General features: G+C 41.0%; 1 protein-coding gene across 1 annotated transcript in view; it reads right to left on the reverse strand.

The window, feature by feature from the left end:
* Window positions 1-1,463: 1,463 nt before the first annotated feature.
* HMCN1 (hemicentin 1) overlaps window positions 1,464-17,742 on the reverse strand; it is a 201,735-nt gene continuing 185,456 nt past the window's right edge. Inside the window, exons 97-107 of the mRNA XM_086617855.1 lie at window positions 16,140-16,377; window positions 14,883-14,945; window positions 13,595-13,714; window positions 13,238-13,372; window positions 12,670-12,783; window positions 12,191-12,316; window positions 11,268-11,396; window positions 7,014-7,364; window positions 4,139-4,258; window positions 2,946-3,072; window positions 1,464-1,830 (exon numbers count right to left, since the gene is read on the reverse strand). Coding sequence (XP_086473981.1) covers window positions 1,464-1,830; window positions 2,946-3,072; window positions 4,139-4,258; window positions 7,014-7,364; window positions 11,268-11,396; window positions 12,191-12,316; window positions 12,670-12,783; window positions 13,238-13,372; window positions 13,595-13,714; window positions 14,883-14,945; window positions 16,140-16,377 — 1,890 coding nt within the window. The remainder of the gene's footprint in view (window positions 1,831-2,945; window positions 3,073-4,138; window positions 4,259-7,013; window positions 7,365-11,267; window positions 11,397-12,190; window positions 12,317-12,669; window positions 12,784-13,237; window positions 13,373-13,594; window positions 13,715-14,882; window positions 14,946-16,139; window positions 16,378-17,742) is intronic.

Here is a 17,742-nt window from a genome sequence, read left to right on the forward strand (position 1 = left end):
ATGATTTTTTTTTTTTTCTTTTTTTTAAATGCATTGGAATTATAGTGACTTATTTCATGTCTGCCCATGAGTTGAGTGTGAATGAGCACTGACTTTGTATGCAATAAAAAAAATTAACTCTTCACAAAATGCATTTCCTCAGAGGAAATGAGATGTCTCCTAGGCAGTAGGCTCTCAACACAATAAGAGGTCTTACGGTAAGTGCACCAGTTTCCCTGACTCTTTTTGGAAAACTGAAGGATGTGGGGAAGCCAGTAGTAGAAAAACACAAGAGACTTGGCTGCATTTGTGCAGGGAGCTCCCTGGTTTGCTGGGCATGCTACCTTCTGCATTCTCTGCTGGCAATTTACAAATGGGAAAGAATTTTTTTTCAGTGATAACACTCACAGCCATCTCAAAGGCAATGGAAACCTTTATTTTGGTTATTTTCAATGTATTGACATTGTCCTTTTACCCAAACTTAACTGTAAAACACTCTTGAGATACTGCGTAGAAAATGCACATAGAAAAAAAAACATATATACACTTTCATAAAAATAGAATACATCTTGGCAAAATTACTTGTGTACAGTGTATTGACATTATTGAACCAAACTTACATCATCTTTGGAGAAAAATGGTCCGTTTGCAAAAAAAAAAACCAACATATTTTAACTGAGTTGGGAGTACTGAAATGGATATGGTTTCGCGCTAAATAAATGGCTATACCAGAATGTCAGAATGAAAAAAAAAGAAAGATATAAAATACCTGCTGTAGAAAGTAGAAGTAGCCATGTTGGTTTTTCTTCTAAAAAAAAAAAAAAAAAAAAAATCCCTAAACTTGCATGGAAATCAAATGTACCAGTTCCAAATTTTACTGTAGACTCTTTAGCTGAAAACAGACTTTAATATCATTCGGTTCAGCATTTGCAACCATCAGGTGCAGTGGCATTCAGGTTTTTTGAGCACACGACAGTATATTTCAGCCCTAATTCTATCAGGTATTTGATAAGAAAAAAATAATCTAATAGATATAAAAATTGTAAAACACTTGGCAACCCTTAAAATATGCAGGCCACTTGAAATTATGTTTTTTTTTTTTTCCTTCTGGGTAGGCTTTTCTTGAGTTGCTTTCAAGAGAGGCTGCTCCTTGCTTACTGCTTTGACCACCTACTTCACCTCATACTTTGATTTTTCCGCTGCTTTTCAGAACAAACTGTGGAAAATGACTACTCCGGTGCAATAAATAAAGCAAGTGGTAACAGGTCCTCTAAGCCATGGTTTTCCTCTTGAATTGGAATAACGGGAGTGGGCAGGCAGCCTTGGGGAAGGAGGGAAAACGAGAAGAGAGCATAGCACCGTTTCCAAGTGACGTGGTTCACAACTGTTTGGCAGGAGTTAGGATCAGGCTGGAAGCGGTAATACCCACCGGCATTTAGGAACGTGGTTAAAATACTGTGGTCACTGTCAAGTATTTTGGGTGGTTAATAGGGATAGGCTGACACAGCTATATAAACAATGAAAGTTGTCCGATACTCAACGTTCCCATCGACGCTGTAGGAGAAGGCTCGGACTCCCATGCGGTAAGTCTTGGGCTCGCGCAGCGGTCGGGTGGTGAACACCACTCCTTTCAAGTTCTCATCCCTCAGGGCAAAGGGGATGGCTGGGTCCTCGTCCGCCAGTAAGAAAGTTGTCCTTGGATGCATGACTTGATCGTGAGTGTAGGCAACCAGCCGGATTAAATCCTGACCAGCAGCTATGCCGAAAGGGAGGGAAAGGAGTTTGTATTCCAAGGCGTAGGTACTCAGATCACACTCCAAATCGTTGGCCGGGCAGTTTTTGAGACAGAACCTAGGAACAAGCAGAGCACTTTAGCCCAGGGAGATGGCATGAGGGCCCAAGGACTGCAATAGCTCTGAGAGGAGAAATCCTTCCCCTGTTGACTCTGTTGCAGTACGCGGATTAAAACTTCTCTATACGGATAACACGCTCATGTGCTCTTTATCCATTGTCCCTTTAAAGTTGAAGCCCAGTTTAACGTCCCATTTTCCCTCAACAGGATCATCTCAGAAAGTACCAAGAGGTAACGTAACGATATCGGATGCAAGATTTGTCATTGAAGTCAACGGTGTGTGTTTTGGTGACTTTGCTCTTAAAACATTAGAGTTGGAAAGGTTGGTGTAAAATGTACTGGGCAGCTCCGTTTGAGGTGTCTCTGTGTGTTAGATCCCAAAATAAACAATTGGGAATGAAGAAGGGCAAAGTAGATTTTACTGCTATTAATCAAACTAGGAGATATCTGTTAGCTCTGCTTGTTAGCGCTAACAGAGGTCAGAGAGCATTACCCATTTCAACTCAAATGTCATTCCAGTTCAGTTTGATCACAAAAGATGGTTTCTGACTATGAAGCAAGCCATTTCCTTGCATACATTAAGAGATTAAAAGAAATTAATGTTTTTATTCCAGAACAGGGGAAAAAAAACAGAGTACCTTAAACCAAAAATAAATCTTACTATGACCTGTAGCATTATTTTCATGACTATTTTAAATGCTTTGAAAACGATGGCAAGTGAGGCCTTGAGACAGGTAAGTCAGAAGCCTGAGATGCAAAGGCAACTCCAGAAGTGACAATGAATGATGCTGGATCAGCAGAAGGAATCGCAGCGCGCTGCCCGCTGGCGTTCGTTTACTGAAGGAACATTTCAGTGCTATTTCCTTTGGAATTAATGGCAAAATGCTGCATGGACACTCAGAGCCACCAGCTCACCGGTGGCCACTGCTTTATGGTTCTGCTGCATGGGAAACCTGGAACGCTGCTGCTCTAGCAGCTGATAATCTTGACCATCAACGCTTTACCTTTTGCTAGTATGGGCTTTACTGGTGTCAATGGAAGTTTCTTCTTTAAGGAATACAGGTTACGGACCCAAGCTTGGGGTGGGGGAAAAGGGGCTGGAAACAAAACGTACCCAGAAAGAGGCTCTCGCTGGTAGTTTGGTGGACAAGGTGTGTCTATGCACTGGTAGCTGCCTCTCATGTTGAAACACATCTGATTCGATCCACAATCAACGTTCTGTTCCAGGCACTCATCGATATCTGAACGGAACAAACATGCAGATAATCAATCGCTGGTACTAAGATGAATGTGACCTTATAGCGGTCTTCCAGTACCTCAAGGGGGCCTACAGGAAAGATGGGGAGAGGCTGTTCAGGAGGGCCGGTTGTGATAGGACAAGGGGTAATGGTTTTAAAATAGAGGGAGGTAGATTCAGATTGGATATAAGGAAAAAATTTTTTACCATGAGAGTTGTAGAACACTGGAACAGGTTGCCCAGAGAGGTGGTGGATGCTCCATCCCTGGAGACGTTCAAGGCCAGGTTGGACGAGGCCCTGAGCAACCTGATCTAGTTGGAGATATCCCTGTTCCTTGCAGGGGGGTTGGACTAGATGACCTTTGAAGGTCCCTTCCGGCCCTAACCATTCTATGATTCTATGAATTTAACAGATAAAAACTAGCTGGGCCAGTAAAGGCTGAGCAGCTGGCAGAGTCACCCAGTGAAGCCTTCCAGAGTCCTGTCTCGCTGTTTGAGACACTGGAGCCAGTATTTCCAGTAACATGCATTTTTGATTGTTGGCGTTTCACCGCTGTGCAAGAGCTGCCCTCCGGCCACGGTCCAACAGGAACCGTAGTGGTCTTGTCATGTACAGAGACAACTGGGCAACTTTTTATTTATGTATTTATGTCGTGGGTCAGAAAATCCGACAGATTTCTTTTTTTTTGGCAGAGGTGGGTTAAGGATTATACTGCCTTTGACCCCAGAGCTGCTGCCTACTTGCCTGGAGTTCAATGTGTGGTGTAGGGTCATGTGAGGAAACTTCAGAGAAAAAGAAGCTGCAAGAGTCTAATTTGTGGGTGTTTCATATGGGAAACGTTAAAATGCGAAATATGAAAACTTGTGAAACTTGAAATGTTGACTGCTGAATCTCACATAGCGAATTCGTGGCTTATCCATGTATCAAATATGATTTCATAGATGATTCATAGATTTCTAGGTTGGAAAAGACCTTAGAGATCATCGAGTCCAACCGTCCCTAATTCCCATTAAACCATATCCTTTTTATTCGCAAATCTATTTCCGAACGCTCGAAGGGATCTCCGTACCTTGGCAGGTTTTGCCGTTGGGCATAAGGCGATAACCAGCTGGACAAGTACACTGGTAACTTCCCAGGGTGTTCCTGCACTCGTGCTGACAGGTGTCTCTGGTTTCACACTCATCTATGTCTGTGGAAAGAAACATGAACACGTATTATTTGAACCTGGTGCGGAACCGACGTATTTTCTGTCCTATTTACATACAAGACAGAGTTGGTAGAAGTCATCCAGGTCTTGCTTTCTGATGGGCTTGACCGTGTAAGACTAGCACGTCCTTTCACACCTTACCTTTAGGACTTGGGAATAATCCAAGCCAGCTTTGAGGAGATCCTCCCCTCTTCTCATAGCAGCCGTAGGGCGTATTCGAGCGGAGGAGACCAGGCCTGAGAGAGGGTTGCAGGAAGGATCTGTACCCATCAACGGGGTTACACAAATGGGGCCTTGTCCCCAAATGCAACCTGAGCTGCCTGATAATAAGGTTTTAGGCAATATCCTTAGGAAATGTCCACATGAGTTATCTCGCCAGAGGAAGCCTTGAGAGAGGGGGAGTTGTTCTTACAGTTAATCTCTCCTCAGGCAAAGCTGTTTGCCTTCCAAACTCTTCTTCCTCATGCCATAGGGATGAATTAAGCTCAGCATCTGGAAAGACTATCAAAAATGCTCTATTTCACTTTTTTTTTTAATCTCCTTCTCAAATAGAGAAGTACCAGGTCACTTTATGTAACATTTTCGAAGCAGACTAGTGCGGTTTAGACATAGATCACAGAATCATGGAATGGTTTGGGTTGGAAGGGACCTCAAAGATCATCTAGTTCCAACCCCCATCATATATAATTGCAATTTCTTTTGAAATGCCTGCCTAATTCAGGAGAGCAATAGAGACTCTACTTGAATTAGTCTCGTGCAAGAGTTAAGATGTGCGTGATTAAAACAGTGGAAGGAAGGTCTTTGCTTCCCCTCTCTTCATCTGCTTTACAGGGGTTGCATTAAATAAAAATGCAAACACAGAAGAGAAATAAATGTGGCTGTAGAAATTTACAGTATGTTGTTATCAAATCCTGACGGTTGTCTGCTAAAAGAACTTTCTTTAAAAAAAAAAAAGCATAATTTGGGTGTATTTTTCATATTAAACAGTAATTTTTATATTTAGATGTTTATTCCAGTGAAATGGAAGTACAAGAATATTAACTAATTCAAACTGGAAGCTGGGGTGAAGATGACAGATTTTAGCTTAACCTTGTCACCAGTGGTGGCTATATTCCTGGGTCTTGCAGTTAAACCGCTGTACCCGTAACAAACTGCATGTATATGACTACTGAAATGTCTTTAAGATGTAAATACAAGGTTTGATGTCTGCCTAGCTATAATTTTTATTAATAAAAATATATTCATACATTAACATCATATATTCTGTATCTATTCAACATCATATATTCTGTATCTATTCAACATCATATATTCTGTATCTATTCAACATCATATATTCTGTATCTATTCAACATCATATATTCTGTATCTATTCAACATCATATATTCTGTATCTATTCAACATTATATATTCTGTATCTATTCAACATTATATATTTTATGTATATATAATTCTGACAAGGATCCTGGTTGCTAGAATCTAGCTGTAGATCACTGTCTTTATCCTGGAAGGATACTGTGCCTCCTATGAAGCATCACTGGCATATATGTTAGCTTGAGGCACATAAAGGTGTGCTAAAGCTAAAGTGGTGCTAAAGCACCACAAACTGCTACCATAAATGCACTGGGACGAGCTCCAGTAAGGCCCAGACTGCGGTACCCTTAGTCCTGAACTCAGCAGTATCATCACAAAATAACCGAATAATTATTTTTTTTCTTTCTTTAGATACTCAAAATATGAGTTAAGTTGGCAAAATCTGGCTTAAGAGAAGCATATTTCAAAAGATGACCTCATTTTCTGTCCTTTGTGTCGAGCTTCTGAGCAATAGCTTTGGGGTTTTTTTTGTTTGTTTGTTTGTTTAACTTCTTAATTTCTTCACATTTAGTAGGAATCAGTCAGCGAACAGCACAGGCTGCTGTTCCTTTTCACTGTCACGAGGTGCTGAATTAAATTTTCAGCACTCATGAAAATAGCAGCATTTCACTGAAAAACCTCAGGAAAGGTCCTGGAGTGAGAAGGAAGCGAGCTGAGATAGTTGGAGGTGCTGAACACCTTTGTTTCCTGTCGACCTCAGAGGATGCTCTGAGGCTTTGCACCTCTTAAAATACTTACTGAAACTACCCTGCTCTCCTCTGCAGGGAAAAAGAAGTGGCAGTGCTGTCATTGTCACAACTTTGGACAATCCCCACTATTTGGTTACTTACTACCGGTCTCTCCATGCTCAGGGAATTACGTTGCAACCTGCTACGTCTCGTAACTACAGATAAAATAAAAGCTTTTGCTTCTACTGCCCGTACGGCAGTGACTAACTGTCCTGTAGTGTGCTCAAGTGGAACATCTTTGATCAAAACCTTTTTGAACCAGATTATCAGTGTATCGGGGGGAGCGTGGCGTAAGCAACATCCCCAGGACTTGACCAGATCTACTGGTGTCTTTCCAAGCGTGAGAAAATTCACAGCGCTGAGCTACTGTAATCCGAAGGAGGAGAATAACAGTGGGAAATAATTTGCAAACACACGATGAAAACCAGAGGTTACAAGGAGGAGGTTTGAAAACGTTTTTGCTACAACGTGCTCAGGAGATAAGAACATGCAGAACTGAGTGTTTATCGAGGTAAAATGAAAAAAAAACCCAAACAAATCACAGCATCACAAACCAGCCCCTGGTATATATGAAACAGTAACCTAAGAATAAGGACCAAAACAAGAGAATTGCATAGATAGGACTGACATTTACCTACACATCTGTCATTCCTTGCCTCATAGCCTTCAGGACAAGTTTCTCTAACGTTCCTTCTCGTCCTGGAGAAAGGTATTCTGCTGTTTCTATACTCTGAGAAGGAGCTGTAGAGATTTGAGGAGTGCCTGTAATACTGTTGAGGTTGATGGTTGTCTCTCAGAGGGGAGAATTGAGCATAGCTATAGCTATTGTAATAGGCACCATAATTTGGCAATCTCTCCAATCCAGCGCAAGATTTCCCATCACCTAATAAATGTTGCCCAGGTGGACAGACACACTTGAAGCTGCCGGGGGTGTTGGTGCATTGAAAGGCACAAGGTTTAGGCACTTGTTCACATTCATTAATGTCTGCTCATGAGACATGATCCAGAGCAACAAACCATGTGGAAAGGAGAAAAAACAAACAAACAAACAACACGTAACTATAGGTATATACGTACATACACACTTATCCCAGTCTGTGGCACAAACTGGAGGCATAAAAGTGAGATCTTGAAGGCAGTAAACCACAGAGAACCCAACGCCAAGGAGGCAGTTACTCTGTCCAGTAATACACCTTTACTCTTCCCGTAAGGCTGTTGTAACTCACATGGGTGGGAGAAGCTGTCAAGCCCTTCTTTAAGGAAAAATACTTAACACGGAGCGTTCTGGAGAAGCACAGCCTTAGGAATTGGCTCAGGCTGGCACTAAGGGCAACTCAAAAGCTCCGACATGGTTACTGGACTCTGCATCAAGGGCAAAATCAGGTCTCCAGGACATGTCACGGGGCAGCAGGGGAAGGAGGTCAGGTATGTTTGGACCTTTCAGGTTGTTATTGGCCATTCCGGCTCTGAAAGGTTGGAGACTTAACGGTAAATATTAGTTCACTTTTGTACAATTAAAAAAATAGAATTATTTTTTCTTTCCTAAGGAATGCTTTTTTGTTTTTTAAAGTCATTTCCCTTTCAATTGTAATCCAAAGTAATTTGACCAACCCTAGCAGTAAATATCCACCCTTAAACCTAAACAGAGTAGTGAACATACAAAGTATGGTAAAGGGTTTAAAGATACAACTCAATGAGTGTCCTTCACACAAAATAAAATAAATACGAGTGCTCTTGGACACTGCAGGACCTCCCACAGATGCTCTGGAACTACCAGAAAGAAATTTTCTAAAATTTTCATTGAGTTACTTCAGGCCCAGCTGAAAATGTGACATATATGGTATTCCTTTACAAACCTACATTCGTTCTTCACTAGAAAAAGACAAAAATCAGCTAATTCCAAACAGGAATGTGCAACTCTGCAATGACCAGAAAGAAACAACCTGATATTAACATATATAATGACATATCTATAATTGACAACATATTAGAAACCTTTTTTTCTTACTGAAATTTAAAGATGATCTTAATAGTGACTCAATAGGGGCTTAATTATTGTGTATCAAGTTTTTACTAAAATTTAAAGATGATCTTAATAGTGACTCAATAGGGGTTTAATTATTTCGTATTAGTGGAAAATGTGTGTTCTTTACATTTTTATTGTAAAAATGCCATGAAGCTAGAGTTATTACAGTTTCTGTCCATAGTATTTTGAGCATGGTTTGCAACCTTCCAAGACAAAAGCACATGATAATGGTATCTTAAAAGTAATACTGTTCAGAAATGTAGTAGAATGTTAGATCGTGTTTTTAGTAAGTGTATAACACTTTATATATTTTTAAGTTTTAAAGAATTTTGGGGAATATTGATAACTAAATGTTTTGAGAGTTGGAAATCCAGGGGTAATTATTGCAGAGTACTGCAGTATTTTCCAATTGTTATTTACAAACACATAACTGAAACTTTATATATTAGTTGAAATATCATCAGAGATTTAATACTGTCAGGTGTCATAAACATGAGAGCTTCATTTTTCATATGGCAACAACAACTCATACAAATTTTAAGTTTCTATTCCTTCATTGTGTGTTTAAGTTGAAAAACGTATTACTCGTAAACATGGAAAGAAAACTCATTATTCCCTTAGCACTCAACTATTTTCCAATTGCTGAGTTTAACATTCTCTACCTGCATAAAACAGACAACAGGTATGTGCACTAACAGCTTTACAACAACCAATGTCCTTGGAACAAGTTGTGGATAGCATTGTAAGAGTATCATAGAAATAAGAAAAGAAAACGGGTGAAAATTTGAGCAATTTCTTTCGTAGGCTCAGAGAATCATGGAATGGTTTGGGTTGGAAGGGACCTCAAAGATCATCTAGTTCCAACCCCCCTGCCATGGGCAGGGACATCCTCCACTACACCAGGTTGCCCAAAGCCCCATCCAACCTGGCCTTGAACACTTCCAGGGATGGGGCAGCCACAGCTTCTCTGGGCAACCTGTGCCAGTGCCTCACCACCCTCAGAGGGAAAAATTTCTTCCTTAGATCTAATCTAAATCTGCCCTCTTTCAGTTTAAAGCCATTGCCCCTTGTCCTATCACTACATGCCCTTGTCAAAAGTCCCTCTCCAGCTTTCCTGTAGGCCCCCAATCATCCTGTGCAATACAAGCAAACCTGAAGGCAGCAAGTCACTCCCATTAACTATTCACAAGAATAAGGTGAAATGACCTCGAAACTAAAATGGCTAAATTCTCTTGCGTTCTTTAACTTGAAGAATAACATTTGATTTTAAATTCTAGATAGCCTTGCACGTGTCATATGCAAAAATGCTTTACAACAGCTTTCGGTAACGCCTTTCCACCTACGGTACGGCACGTTGAGACCCGACACAGTTCACAGAAATATTGTCATTTAGTTAAACGGGCAGGAATGCATCTATAGGTGTTGTGATGACAAACGAGCACCTTATCCTCGTCTAACAGACAGGGAATTGTGGCACAAAGGACTTGACACAGGGTAAGAGGGGCACAGGTAGGAACAGAGTTCAATTCTTCTGTTTCAGTCTGGGGAAGAAGCTGGCAGAAGACAGCTTTAGGGCAGCTGCCAGTGTTTTGTGAAAATCTGTAGTCCTAGACTTTAGCCAGCTTATTAGTATCAGAAATTTAAATGGTTTTAATATATGTTAAGGAGTTCAGGATTGATTTTATTTCAGCAGAGAAGCACCTGATGGAAGCAATGTCTTGGTCTACAGCCAAACAGGTTCTTACTGCAATTTAATCTCTTAAAAAAAAAAAAAAACCAACCAACAACCAACCCACAAAACATTCCTGGCTTAAATCTTAGGTTGTTGAAAAAGCAAAAACACATCCTGTTCTCCAGAGGAGCTATTTATCACTTATGAAAGCTCATCTTGAAGAATTTATCATGGGGGAATTCTTCTCTGATACGATACATGAGAGCAACTGAAACCAACTTCACCAAGTGTCATATACCAACACCCATAAATCATTATTATCAGGGTGGATCAGCTATTATCTTTTAAATACTTTACGTAAATACAGAAAAGGTGAATCTAAATTATCTTAGTGCCATCCTGAGGTCTATGAAACGCTAAGGGAAATGTTTTGTGCACTTGGACTAGCACCATATGTTGAACTCTTGCTGTCCATGTTGAGCTACGAGAGCATCCTTTGAACGCTACGCAATGTGTGCGTGGGAGAAAGCTGCCAAAAGGCCCTACGTAGATAGCACAGGGGAGTAACTACACGGTCAGCATTCCTGGGACTGAGAAGAACCCTCCTTCCCTGCTGTGATCCACCCAAACCAGAAAGGGGAGCGTTGAGCGATAAAGGCTATCAGCTTCCTCCGCTCCACCTGCGCGCAGCGGGTGAGTAAGCGTGTTTGCGCCGTTCACTCGCAGAGGTGAGCTCTGGGCGTATCGTGCCTCTTGCAACACACTTCCTTTGGGTGTCCTCCTGTAGGGGAATCCACATCACTCCCTGCTTGACTGCCTTGAATCAACGCCGCCCAGAGTACAGCCAGACACATTTCACTGTCCAAGCAACTTAGAAATCTGACCTGATTTTTATAAACGAAGCCTCTTACGGAGTGGTAGGTTGCCACATCCATCCACCAGTGCTCCGAGACCTTTGTAGGCTTTGTTTTCAAAGTATGGACCTATAACAACCTCTGTTTGGAATCATTTAGTTTTGACTATTCATTTTCAATTTTTTTCAGATGGGTAATTTTGAACTCAAAGGCAAATTTATCTATATAGCATAGTCTTCGAATGGGACAGCATTGTTGGATACGTTGAAGCAGAACGCCCAGCCAAAAGCAGGAGCAGAAAAAAACATGTGACACGAATGTGCCTGGAGAGCTTACCCACACAAGGTCTTCCAACTCCCTGGGACCGATACCCTCGTGGACACACACAACGGTAACTCCCTTGTGCGTTCTCACAAATCTGGTTATAGCGGCACTGGTGGGTTCCGTCCCGGCATTCATCAATGTCTGCGAGTGACCAGGCAAGGGGAAGGAGTCAGATTTTTCTTGAAACTTCTTACACCTTTAAACCTCTTAATGGAGAAGGAATGCAGTTGAGCCACAAGAGAATTTGGCCCTCGAGACAGATTTGGCCTCTAAACATGCGTTTTTCTTACTTGGTGCCACGATTAGGCATCGCTCTGTACCAGTCTGTGCTATGAATCACAACCTGTGTTTCACAATCTGAAAGCAGATTTTGAGCAGATACACAAATTTTTTTTTTGCCCACGCTTTTTTTCTGTTAATTTTCAAAACTTTTCATCGAGGATTCCAATGTGATCAGCTACTCTGTAGAGACAGAATCCATCGTCCTGTCATATCCCACTAGAGAAAAACATTTGGTAATACGTGTTAACATCAGTTATGTTTAAAAGCATCCCTGATTAGCAGCATGGACCTGTGACCTTGATTCAGAGCTCTGAGACAAGCATTCACACTTGGAACAAAACATTTTGGTCAATGGATGATCAGAATTCCAGGTGACAAGCAGAAAAGCTCCTGAGGAAGACCCCACTGTTCTTTCTTAAGAGCAATGGAAGACTAGAAGTAGCAAGGATACATCTATTCTTTTAACACCAATTACAAAAAAATTAAATATATATGTTTCCATGAATGAAAAAAAGTTGGTGCTTTATCATGTGCAAATTTTAATAATTTGAGATGAACCATATCCAAGATACTTTTTTTTTTTTTCTTTTTCAAATTCATCGTTGTCCCTGTGTTTACCATCACCGTACAGTGCAGTTAACACTTCTACTCACCAACACAAGTTCCATTTTCTGCTTTGGTCATTCCACTGGGACACAGATCAATGCACTTATAGCCACCACGGGTGTTTTTGCAAAGTTGATCAGGCCTGCACACGTTCTGCCTGCACTCATTTACATCTTATTTAAAAAAAAAAAAGGAAAAAAAAAACCAAAACCAAGAACATAAATGAACTCACTTCCTTACGCTCAGTTCCTAAAGGGCAGAATAATCCAGCTGTAATTTATATTTATTTATATTGATTTATAACCAGCATTTGAATGCATTTCATGCACATTTATCAGTCAGCCCAGTTCCCACTTCCTCTGCTTTTAGTTCTGCTTTACAAGCAAATTCAGAAACACACACTACCTATAGCATCCATAGTAGGATTTTCATTCATAAAGGCTTCTGATAAGAAATACAGCAAGGAATAAATGTTGAACTATGCCCATTGGAAGGAGGGAATGAACAGGAAAAGATTCTTCCATACCTGTGCATTTTCTGCCCTTTAGCTGGTATCCCGGATCACAACCGCAGTAGAAACTTCCTACAGTGTTGAAGCAACGCTGATGACAGGCGTTGGACTCTTGACACTCGTTAACATCTGTTGGACAACACAAATCCTTGATACCACAGCTGTGAATTGTCTTGTGGTCATTTACCTGAACAGTGTTTGGGTTGAGTCAACGTTCCGGACTCTGCGTTGAGCTCTAGCTACTACACTACTGAGGGACGTTCAGAAGCGTTTACTGCTCTCACTTGGTTGTAAAAGAAGATGCACATGAGACACAAAAGCAAGAATGGTAGGTTATTTCCCAACGGGATTTTAAATTTCTTTCTAAAGATGGAAAAAGCAAAAGTTTTTTTTTTTTTTTTTAAAAAAAAAAAACCAACAAAAAACCCCACTACCCAACAAAAAATCACACCCCACAACCTCAATAACGAAGATTTATAGACACCTTCATTGAAGACACATCTTTTAAAAAGTTACTTTCAGTTGTGTGAAAGAATTTTCAGTTCATGGAAGCTAACACCAAAACCCAAAGCCCTCTCCATACCTTGGCAGCTAAATCCATCAGCTGTCCTCCTGAAGCCATTGCCACATCTAACCACGCAGCGGTATGAGCCAACGACATTTTCACAGTCTTGGCCAGCATGGCAGGTGTGTCCACCTAATGCACACTCATCGATATCTAAAATTAAACACACAGGTTAAGTAGCATCTTGAGCATGATCAACTATGAAATACTTGATTGCAAATATATTCAGATATGAAATAATTGGAATACCACCAATAAATTGTATTCTTATCCTGACAAAACGGCCCAGCCCAAACAGAACATTTCCCTAGTGATTACGGGGGTGTGTCATGGGGCTTCTTGTATCCAATCTGTCCACAGCAACACTCATCTTACCCTGGCACGTCCTACCATCCGCAGAGATAGTGAGGCCTTTTGGACAGGAGCAGTAGTAAGATCCCACGGTGTTGTGACACGTATGGGAACAAGGATTTCGCACGGCACATTCATCTTCATCTGCAACACGGAATCGTTGGGAAAGCCAGTGAGACTTCGCAAGACTTTACACGAAAATATACTAAAATATTACTAAAAATATACTATATTGCTACGTTTTCCATTTAAAACTTCAGAATTCATATTGGTTTACAGACGATACCGCCAGTGGAAAATTGTTTTAAAGCGACTTTGTTTTCAGTTTTCCTAGCTTTAAACTTTTTGGATGGTGTGGTGTATCTTGTTTTAATTTCCTTACTTTACAAACTTTCAAGAGGCAATGAAATAAATCCACAGAAGTATATAAAACGATTGTTCCCTAGAACAAACGTGACTCAATCATCTAGAGAAGACAGCTAAAATGCTCATCAACCTCCTCTTTGCCTCCATCCCCCAAGCAGGAACAGTCTGTTTTCTAGTGAGCTGTTGTCTCGGTTGCCAACACTCGTCCTTCCCTCCACCACAGATCACGTAAGCGCTTCACCGCTTTGCAGGCTGAGCAGGTACTGGGGCTCACTGTCCTCTTCTTCATCTGCTTTTGAACCACACTTTTTTATCAATAGTAACTTCTACTTTTTGAAATACGCACTGTATGATTTGAAACTCTACATAAAGGTGATGTAGATCCCAGTGGTTGAATGCTGCATCCAGCTCTGGGGCCCCCAGCACAAGACAGACATGGACCTCTTAGAACAGGTCCAGAGGAGGCTACAGAAATGGTCAGAGGGCTGAAGCACCTCTGCTTTAGAGAGGTGAGAGAGCTGGCGTTGCTCAGCCTGAAGAAGAGAAGGCTCCAGGGAGACCTTATTGCAGCATTTCAGTATACAAAGGGGGGTTATAGAAAAGTATAGAGTCTTTTTTTACCAGGGCCTGTAGGGGACCTGGTAAAGGGCCAGGACAAGGAGTAATGGTTTTAAACTAAAAGAAGATCAATTTAGATTGAAAATAAAGAATATTTTTCTTATGACAAAGGTGGTGAGGCACTGGCACAGGTTTTCCAGAGAAGCTGTGGCTGCCCCATCCCTGGAAGTGTTCAAGGCCAGGTTGGATGAGGCTTTGGGCAACCTGGTGTAGTGGAGGGTGTCCCTGCCCATGGCAGGGGGATGGAACTAGATGATCTTGAAGGTCCCTTCCAACCCAAACCCCTCTATGGTTCTATGATCACACACCACCCTTGACACATCATTACCTGAGCAGTACGGCCCAGTTGCGTCCAAGCCAAACCCAGCAGGGCACTGATTGCTACGATCTCCTGTATGGCCAAGGAAGCACATGTTACTTGTGGATGAAAACATGGTCATTTTATTACTTTTTTAAAAACCTTTCAACATTAAGAATTTTAGCCCAGCTATTTATAAAAGATTTATTATACTTGGACACTAAAATAGAAACTTTTAAAATCCAGACTTTAGCCTGGGGGTTTAGTGGGGGGCTTCCCTCACATGCAAGGTGCATCCCAGCCTAATACATTTGGCAAAGTTCCACCAGCAAGTTTTCATTATCAAAAGAATAAAGACTATTCAGTCTCACTTCACTAAACAAATGTCCCAGAGATTGTGGGAAGTCACTGCAGAAGAACACAACTGCATACTATGAATCGTAATAAAAAACTCTAGTAGAGACTACTCAAAGACCACATGTGTTTTGCTGCTTGAAATTTGATTCAGTAAATATAATTTTTTAAAAAAGTAGTATATTAATAGTTGGAGGAAATAGATCCAAGTTCAGTAAAAGCTTGGCCAGATTTATGCATAAATTGACATGATAACTTGATCTAGACACCTCCTTTTATCAGACCTCAGCTTAAAATGGGGGGAAAAAAAAATAAATCTTATTTGCTTTTCAAATTGCACAATGAGTTCATACTCTGGGAAGTGGGGAAATCATTATTTTACTTCATTTAGAACGTTGCTGTTGCAAAGAAAGACTGAGACAGGCAACCCCACTGTTTCATTTACTTTCAAAGCTGAGTTACTCACATTTGGGTGGGTTTTGCTGTGAGAAGAAAACAAACAACGCTTTTTCTTAATAGCTATGCAAACCCAAGCCCAAAACAACAAAAACACCAACACTTGACCCCCCCCAAAACCCACAGTAATTTCATTTTAGAGAATGAAAGGTACAGGCAAGGAAATTGAGAAATATTTTTGGTTGACTATCTGAAGCTACCGGTGATGCTATTAGTGGCGTCAGCAAATGCAAACGGACGTCATCGACGAGAACTGCAGGTGAAGAGTAAGTGTAAACTACAACAGCTTTTACACATTAGTCTATGGGTATATTAACAAGATAGTAAGTCCCAGGATCTACAGTAAAGCTACTAAAGTTCCACAGCATTTCCTCTTTCAAGGCTATAACCAGCTTTTAAGAATATAGGGAATAAACTCTAGAAAGACAAGGTACCATTTTTCCATCGCTTTATTTTGGTGAAAGACTAGAACGATACCTTTTGCAATGGAAGCGTGGATTTTAAAAGCCACAGCTTCTTCCAGTGGGCTGTACTCTGTTGCAACAGAGGAAGCATGAAGTGTTTCCACCAGGAAAGGCATCTTTCCTTTAGTGGAGTCATAGGTGATAGTGTGGTTCCATGTATAGGGCACGCTGACCCCATCTACGGCGAAGAGACGAGTGGAATGGGCGTACAGTTGCCCAGGGCCAGTTTGAATATAGTCTTCTGTGTAATCCTGGAACGACAAAATTCAGGCATCAGCCACTGAGTCCAGCCAACACCACTGTGGTCAGCGTATTTCCAAGTGCTATGAGATGTATTCTGAGAAAGGTTTTTTTTCCTTAGCATCATATTTCACGCGACATGTTTTTTTTTACTCTAACTGTTCAATTGTAACAGCATCTGGTGCATTTCTTTAAAGAAGAAGCAGGTTGTGGAGCTGAGGATCCTGATTATGGGGGCCACAGCAGAGCGTTTCCAAAAACCCCCAAAATTATTGTTCAATAACAATCTTCTGAGGTCTAAATATTATTTTTTTTTGTATTCTACATCAGATGCTGACAGCGTGTGCTAAATAAACAATCAGTAGAGAAAAATTCTGCCACTGAAAAATTTATAAATATCGGACATCCTACATATTGCAGCGTCAAGAACTTCATGCATATTTACAAGGGGTAACGGTTTTAAAATAGAGGGAGGTAGATTCAGATTGGATATTAGGAAAGAATTTTTTACCATGAGAGTTGTAGAACACTGGAACAGGTTGCCCAGAGAGGTGGTGGATGCTCCATCCCTGGAGACGTTCAAGGCCAGGTTGGATGAGGCCCTGAGCAACCTGAACTAGTTGGAGATATCCCTGTTCCTTGCAGGGGGGTTGGACTAGATGACCTTTGAAGGTCCCTTCCAGCCCTAACCATTCTATGATTCTATGATTTATTGTACTGTGGGACTAATATATCAAAACATTTTCACTGGTTACCTACCACTAACTCATTACCACCTTCATAGACACCACTTTAAAGAACCTTCTTTCCTTTACAGTAAAACCAATTATCAAACACTTGGTTTGAACCAAAACTTTAATACCGCGTATTATATTCAGCAAAATGTTTTTCATGCATTACACTACACCAAAAAAGATAGAAAACCAGTTCCTTTGAACTCCATCCTTCCATCAGGAGCACAAGGTCAGTGACAGAAGCTCTTACGAGGAGCAGTAGAGAATATCTCCCAGAAACAACAGGCAGAGTGATTCGGGTAGAGAATCCTTTGGCCATACGGTCACGCAAACTGCCCTCTCTAATCATTCCTGAACAAGTTCATAGAGAAGTGTCATTGTTTGAAAAAGCAAATTCTATAAAATGTTTCAGACAAATTGCATAATAGGACTGTTTGCCATAACAGATGTCTCCACAAGACAAAGGTTTGATGCTATAGCAGGGAAAGGAGCTCATCATTAACAGCATCATGATGGTGTGCATCATGAGAACACAAAATACCCTCTGATGTAATCTGATAATCCCGTCTTTGCAACTTTATCAACCACAGGAATGTTTCTCTGCCAGACTACGCGTAATTGTAGCTGCAAACAAATCACCAG

The sequence above is a fragment of the Tauraco erythrolophus genome, chromosome 10 (assembly GCF_009769465.1).
Source record: "Tauraco erythrolophus isolate bTauEry1 chromosome 10, bTauEry1.pri, whole genome shotgun sequence".
In the NCBI taxonomy this organism is placed as follows: domain Eukaryota; kingdom Metazoa; phylum Chordata; class Aves; order Musophagiformes; family Musophagidae; genus Tauraco; species Tauraco erythrolophus.